General features: G+C 45.5%; 1 protein-coding gene across 7 annotated transcripts in view; it reads left to right on the top strand.

The window, feature by feature from the left end:
- Positions 1 to 7,957, top strand: part of Stambp (STAM binding protein) — a 32,621-nt gene that overhangs the window by 8,818 nt on the left and 15,846 nt on the right. For all 7 annotated transcript variants that reach the window (NM_001362079.1, NM_024239.2, NM_001362080.1 and 4 more), the window contains 3 exons: positions 2,753 to 2,828; positions 3,091 to 3,186; positions 4,968 to 5,334. In NM_001362079.1, coding sequence (NP_001349008.1) covers positions 2,753 to 2,828; positions 3,091 to 3,186; positions 4,968 to 5,334 — 539 coding nt within the window. The remainder of the gene's footprint in view (positions 1 to 2,752; positions 2,829 to 3,090; positions 3,187 to 4,967; positions 5,335 to 7,957) is intronic.

Raw genomic sequence — 7,957 nt, 5'->3', positions numbered from 1 at the left:
GGCCTTAATGCATGAATACACCGTCTGTATTCCGTCCTGAGCTTGTTCTTTTAGTGATAAATGGAGCCTTCTCAACCTGAACAGTCTCCTGAATCTCTCCATAGCCAGCTCTCATCTAGTTCCTGCTCAGATGCCATCTCTTATGCTTCCCTTAGCTCCTTCCATCTCCAGTCCCATGCCCCAGTCTCTACCTGTTTCCTTTCCTGGCATTGGTGACTTTCCTTGCACTGATTCCTTTTTAAATGGCATGTATTTATGTTATGTGTGTGTGGGGGGGTTTCATGCATGTATGTCTGTGTACCACATACATGCCTGGTGCCAGAGGAAGCCAGAAGAGAGTGTCATATCCCATGGAACTAGAGATTGTTGTGAGCCTCCATAGGAGTGTTGGGAATCTATCCCAGGTCCTCTGGATGATCTGCCGGTACTCTTAACCTTTGAGCCATCTCTCCATCCCCAGTAGTATTGATTTTTTTTACATACTTTTTTTTAATGTCTGTTCTCCATTGTAATGGGTGCTCTGCAATGAGGGGAAAGCAGCCTTCAGAGCACAGACTGGCACCTTATAGAGATGCTCAGTAAATTGTTTTCGAAAGAGTGAGTGATAACCTTGTTTCACATTTGCACATGTAGTTATCCTGTCTTGATGAACATGATGCTTCCCTGCTTTTATAAGTCCACATTGAACCTTCTTGTATGTATATTTTGGTATGTGCATAGATGTAATTATGTTGATCTTGAGTTCCTTGAAGCCAAGCTGTAGATTTTGTGCATATGTACATTGTAATTTTGAATAATTGTCTTCCATCTTTTCCTTCCAATAAGAAAAAAGGTTAGATCTCTTTACAGTCTTGATAACACATGGGAACACACATCTTCCTACACCTGAGCTTACGGCAGGCACCAGCCGACCTCGAAGCCTTTGCCAATCTGATGGTAAAACCGCTATCTCACATTTACTTAGAATTTCCTTCATCAGAGATGAAGCTGAGCGCCATATAGTCACTGTGTGCCTTTCCCGTTTTGTTTCCTGGTTTTCTCGTTGCTCTGTCACGTGGTTCTCCTGTTTGCTGACGTGTCTTTGTTTTGATGTATTTGCTTTCTTTAGTCTGCAACCAGATATAACCCCAAACAAAAGCACCCATCCACACCACTGCTGTGTTGTGCTGCACCTAGGACATTTCCAGCCCTGGCGTTAGATCTCCAAGATGGTTCTCATCCTCACCTTTTGTTCCTGTGACTGCTACTGATGATAATCATATGCACACATGGCAGATGTTGGCTATGTACACAGTCCTTTATTTATTTATTATTATCATCATCATTATTATTATTTGGTAGTAGTAGTCGTCGTTATTGTTGTAGTATGGGGAGGTATGTGAATAACTTGTGATTTGCATGTTCAGAGGTGAAAGGACAGCTCTCAAGTATCCTTGAAGTCCTGCTTCTGGATGGGTAGCTAGGCCCAGCAGGCTTGCACAACATGGGGTTTTACCCACAGAGCTCTTGTGTTGTTTGTCAGCCTCTATGGTTAAATAAGTTTATGATTTTGCATAGCGCTTCCTTCACAGTTATTTAGGCATCTGCTTGTGCAGCACAGGCTGCATATGCCTGGAAGTGGTGCACAGCATTCTTCTCTGAAGGATTTTGAGTCCCAGGAGAAACCTCCTGAGGTCAAGGTCACAAGAGCAATAACGGACGTGGGTTTCGCATATCTTAGCCTACTATCCCTGGCTGCAGAAGTCCTGGATTCTGATTAGCATTTCTGTTACTGTGATAAGCCACTGACCAATAGCAGCTTGAGAGAAAAGGATTTACTTAGCTTATAGGGATCCTAGACAGGAATTTGAAGAGAAATCAGCAGAGGAATGCTGCTTGCTGGCTTGTTCCCTGGTCCATGCTTAGTGACCTTTTTGATACAGTCCAGGCCATCTGCCTAAAGATCCCACCACTCACAATGGACTTGGCCCTCCTTCATCAATTAGCAACCAACACGCTGTTCCATAGACAAGCCTGCAGGCCAGTCTGATGGGGGCAATTCCTCAACTAAGGTTTCCTCTTCCCAGGTATGTCACATAGACAACTAAGATTAGCCATCACAGAGTGAAGGATGTTTTATGACAGAGGCCCTTTCTGTCATATCACAAGGAAAACACTTTTCAGAGTTACACTTTGGGCATAGGACAGGCTTTTATTTAAGTGAGGTTTGTGGTGGTGGGGGGGTCTTTTCTTCTGTTTTGAGACATTCTCACTATGTAGTTCAGTCTAGTTTAAAGCCAGCAATGTCTCCTCAGCTTTGGAATTCAAAGTTTCAATGGATGCTATATCCTCCTTGGTCAATATTTTTTAATTTACATTTAATTTTGTTGGAGTGGGGGGCACCGCCAATGTGACATTCATGGAGGGGGTGAGCTACTTGGATGGATGAGTTCTCTTCTTCTACCATGTGAATACTGAGGGTTAAACTCTGGTACCCAGCCTTGACCGAAAGGACCTTTACCCATTGGGCCATCTCAGTCACACTTCGGCTCTCCTTTGTGACATAGGAATCTGGTGTTTGCTGTTACTCTCTGTTTTGGGAGAAGAGAGCAGGACTTCTATACAGGAATGAAGCTGACAGGAGACAAGCCATGTATGCTCTGCCTAGTCTAACTCCCCAGAACCCCTAGAAACTCTTCTTTCAGCGGCTGCATTGTCTCAGAGACATGTGACAGTTTCTGTGCACCCTAACCATTCTGGTGTGTTTCCATAGGCTGTTTATTGAAAAACTTCCGAAACACCGAGACTACAAATCAGCTATCATTCCTGAGAAGAAAGATGCTGTCAAGGTGGGTCCTTATTTTCACTGGTGCCTGTCTCTCAGCTCCAGAGCATCTCCGAGTAACCGACATGCAACTGCAGAGCATCTGTCTGCCTATCAGAGCCGGAAAGAAGAACTGGGCTGCCTCTGCAGCGTGGGACAGAGAGGCGGGATGGGGGGGGGGGGTGTTCCAGTCCTGTGCGAGGCGCTGCTGTAACTCTTGTCTTCTTTCTCTCTCCCTCAGCTGACATTGGAGTGCTCTGATTGTCAGGTCTGGTTTTGTATTTCAGAAATTAAAGAGCGTCGCTTTCCCTAAAGCGGAAGAGCTGAAGACAGAGCTCTTGAGAAGATACACCAAAGAATATGAGCAGTATAAAGAGCGAAAGGTCTGTGTGCAGAGCACGTGTGCCACCTAGCCAGCCCCGGGTCAGCGCCGTGCCAGGGGAAATGGAGTCTGTGAACTTAACGGGCTGCTTTGTTTGGGGGGTGGGGGCACAAAGGTCAGTGCCTCAAAAGAGTCACCAACCAGTAGGGATGTGAAGGATTCTAACAGATTTGGCCTAGGTGTCCAAGAGGGCAACCTGGGGACAGACACCTGTGACCCTTCTGCCATATCTACAGCAAGAAACCTGCCCATAGTGAAGACTCTCCCCAGAGCATAAGGCATTTCGGATCTCAGGAGTGGGAAGTTTAGGTCATGTGCTTTTCCCAAAATAATCAATGACTTTTTATAGTCACTGATTCTCCCAGTGGTGTGTAGTGAGTCTTATTTAGTTAGAATAGTTAGTTCCAGCTTGCGGAGAAACACTCAGGGCCCTACAGCGTCTGCCTGTAGGGCCGAGATACACACTGGAGGGGTGTCCTGCATGCTGATGGGTAGCTGTCTGCGGTGCTGTCCTGCACACCGGTGCTGACTATCAGCAGGATTAGTAGCTCTGAGCCATACATTCCTAAGGCATTATTAAGTGGAAGGGGTTTATTATTTGATACTTTTTAGTTCAAATATCACTCACTGTATTTAAATAACCACTAGAAAAGTTTTGGAGGCCCCAAGCTTAGAAGGTCTAAGCTTGGATTTTATTTTATAGCCTTGTTTGAGAGAGCAGGCAGCAGCTAAGGTATATCATGATTTAAAGTAAAGAATTCAGGGCAGTAGAGCATCAGTGCCCTAGTTACTTCCATGTTGCCATGCTAAAGCCCCCGACAAAAGCAACCTAAGGGAGAAGGCATGCATTTTAACTCACAGATCAAGGTACAGCCCACAACAGCAAGAGCTTAAAGCAGTTAGCCACATTTCATCCATAGACAAGAAACAGGGAGGGGCTGGTAAAATGGCTCACTGGGGAAAAGACGCTTGCCTCCAAGTCTGATGGCCTGAGTTCAATCCCTTGACCTACGTGGTGGAAGCAGAGAGCTGAGTCTCACAAGTTGCCTTCTGGCCTGCATACGTGAGCCTTGGCGCATGTCCCCACCCCATTAAACATAAGTCAGTGTAACTTTGAGATTAGAAAATGAGGGAGCAGCATGAACACTTGCACTCTGGCATCCCACCTCCTCTTGCTATTTCATACCCGCTGGGATCCCCTGCACAGGGAATGGTCCCATCCATAACTGAGACGGGTCTTCCCAGATGAAGTAATGTAACTAAGGTGATTCCCTACAGACAGCTCATTGCCATGTTTTCTGGGTGATTCTAAAGTCTGTCAAGTTGGCAATGAACACTAGCTTTCACACCAATGTACCTTGAAGATAGGAACTTTTGCTGTCCTTGAAAATAGGTTCCTGGTGGCTTGGTAGAATGGGATGGGGGCTGAACTCCATGGCTTTAAGAGGTATCGAACAAAGCATGAATTCTGGATTGGGGGGGCTGGAGAGATGGCTCAGTGGTTAAGAGCACCGACTGCTCTTCCAAAGGTCCTGAGTTCAAATCCCAGCAACCACATTGTGGCTCACAACCATCCATAATGAGACCTGATGCCCACTTCTGGTGCATCTGAAGACAGCTACAGTGTACTTAGATATAATAATAAATAAATCTAAAAAAAAAAAAAAAGAATTCTGGATTGGGAAATGAGACCAGAGCAAAACTATACTTTGGACATCTCTGTACCGATGCTTTTCTTCTGAGGGATGAGGTGTTAGCTTACAGCCTTTGCTTTCTCTGTAGAAAAAGGAAGAAGAGGAACTTGCCCGAAATATCGCCATCCAGCAAGAGTTGGAAAAAGAAAAACAGAGGGTTGCTCAGCAGAAGCAGAAGCAGCTAGAGCAGGAGCAATTCCATGCCTTTGAGGAGATGATCCAGAGGCAGGAGCTGGAAAAAGAACGGCTGAAAATTGTTCAAGAGTTCGGGAAGGTAGACCCTGGCCCCTGCGGGCCTCTGCTCCCTGATCTGGAAAAGCCTTGTGTAGATGTGGCCCCCAGCTCACCGTTCTCGCCCACGCAGACTCCAGACTGTAACACAGGCATGAGGCCAGCTAAGCCACCTGTGGTGGACAGGTCCCTGAAACCTGGAGCGTTAAGCGTCATAGAAAATGGTGAGTCAGTCCCCTTACCTTCTTCCATCTGTCTTACCTCCAGGGCCCCACTTACTTGAGTCTGTCAACAGAACATTGTGTGATACGTACTGTCTTTTTTTGACCTACCACCTTGACTGTCTTGTTTTTGTTTTTTTAAGGCCTTGAGTTTAACTTAATCTTAGTTTTTAAAAAACTTTCCTCGAAGTCAGACCCTCAACTTACAAGGCTGCTACAGAAATGTGAAGCGTTCAGTGAACTAAGATCACAGGCAGCCCTTCCTAGAAGCAGTTTTTAAAATGTTTAGTGCCACGTGCAAAGCAATGGCTGACTTCTTTAAAAGGCCACCGAATCACCCCTCCCTGGACTGTTCCTAGTCTGTAAGGAGCTTGGTCAGTGTGAATACTGTGCCTGGCAGATGGCTATATGGTTTATTCATAAAAACTAGTGTCCCATCTTCAAATGCGTGTAAGAAGGAAGGACGGCTGGGCTCTGAAGGCTGCCCTTTCAGACTCCTCCCTTGTTCCCTCTGAAGTCTCCTCCACGAACCGCTCCTTCTTACACATCCTCTGCTTTGGGGAACACTTTCCTTTCTTCTTCTCTTTTCTTTTCTTTTCTCTTCTTTTCTTTTCTCTTCTTTCTTTGTTTAATCATCAAGTAAAATAGTAAGTTTATTTAAAATTTTTCACTTACAGGTAAGTTGGTTAATGGTTTGGTCATACTTCTCTCTCTCTCTCTCTCTCATTGGATATTTTATGTATTTACATTTCAAATGTTATTCCCCTTTCCAGCTTTTCCCTCCAGAACACCTATCTCATCCCCCATCCCCCCTGCTTCTATGAGGGTGCTCTACTTCCCACCCACCCACTCCCACCTCACTGCCCTGGCATTCCCCTACACTGGGGAATTGAGCCTTCACAGGACCAAGGGCCTCTCCTCCCATTGATGCCAGACAATGCCATCCTCTGCTACATATGCATCTGGAGCCATGGGTCCCTCCATGTGTACTCTTTGGTTGGTGGTTTAGTTCCTGGAAGCTCTATGGAGTCTGGTTGGTTGATATTGCTATTCTTCCTATGGGGCTGCAAACCCCTTCATCTCCTTCAGTCCTTTCTCTGGCTCCTCCACTGGGGTCCCCATGCTCAGTCCAATGGTTGGCTGTGAGCATCTGCCTCTGTATTAGTCAGACTCTGGCAGAGCCTCTCAGGAGACGCTATATCAGGCTTCTGTCTGCAAGCACTTCTTGGCATCCCCAATAGGATCTGGATTTGGTATCTGTGGGGCAGTCTCTGCTTCACACTTTGTCCCCATATTTCCTTTAGACAGGAGCCATTCTGGGTTAAAAATTTGGAGATGAGTGGATGCCCCCATCCCTCAAGCAGGGGCCTTGCCTAACCTCTAGATATGGTCTCTATAGGTTCTCCCTCCCCTTTGTTGGTTATTTCAGCTTATCTCATCCTTGTTGGGTCCTGGGAGCATCTTGCTCTACCCCCAGTTTTCCATTCCCCATTTGAATACACCTCTGTTCAAATTCCTGACCCTCTGTGTATCATCACCGTCTCCTCCCATACCTGATCCCACCTCTCTTTTCCCCCCGCCTCCTCCTCCTCCTCCTCTCTTCCTCCCAAGTCCCTCCTTCTCTCTACCTACTGTGAGTATTTTGTTCCCCCTTCTAAGAAGGACTGAAGCATCCACATTTTGGTCTTCCTTTTTCTTGAGCTTCATATGGTCTGTAAATTGTATCTTGGGTATTCCGAGCTTTTGGACTAATATCCACTTATCAGTGAGTGCATACCATGTGTGTTCTTTTGTGACTGGGTTACCTCACTCAGGATGATATCCTCCAGATCCATCCATTTGTCTAAGAATTTCATGAATTCATTGTTTTTAATAACTGCATAGTACTCCATTGTGTAAATGTACCACATTTTCTGTATCCATTCCTCTGTTGAGGGACATCTTGGTTCTTTCCAGCTTCTGGCTATTATAAATAAGGCAGCTATGAACATAGTGGAGCATGTGCCCTTGTTATATGTTGGAGCATCTTTTGGGTATATGCCCAGGAGTGGTATAGCTGGGCCCTCAGGTAGTACTATGATCAATTTTCTGAGGAACCACCAGACTGATTTCCAGAGTGGTTGTACCAGCTTGCAATCCCACCAACAGTGGAGGCGTGTTCCTCATTCTCCATCCACATCCTTACCAGCATCTACTGTCACCTGAATTTTTGAAGATCCAGAAATGAACCCACATACCTATCTATGGTCACTTGATCTTTGACAAAGGAGCCAAAACCATCCAGTGGAAAAACAACAGCATTTTCAACAAATGGTGCTGGTTAAACTGGTGGCCAGCATGTAGAAGAATGCAAATCAACCCATTCTTATCTCCTTGTACAAAGCTCAAGTCCAAGTGGATCAAGGACCTCCACATAAAACCAGATACACTAAATCTAATAGAAGAGAAAGTGGGGAAGTGCCTCAAGCACATGGGCACAGGGGAAAATTTCCTAAACAAAACACCAATAGCTTATTCTCTAAGATCAAGAATGGACAAATGGGACCTCATAAAATCGCAAAGCTTCTGTAAGGTGAAGGATACTTACTGTCAATAGGACAAAATGGCAACCAACAGATTGGGAAAA

The sequence above is a fragment of the Mus musculus genome, chromosome 6, assembly GCF_000001635.26.
Source record: "Mus musculus strain C57BL/6J chromosome 6, GRCm38.p6 C57BL/6J".
Classification (NCBI taxonomy): Eukaryota; Metazoa; Chordata; class Mammalia; order Rodentia; family Muridae; genus Mus; species Mus musculus.
This window is presented reverse-complemented; position numbering and strand designations above follow the sequence as displayed.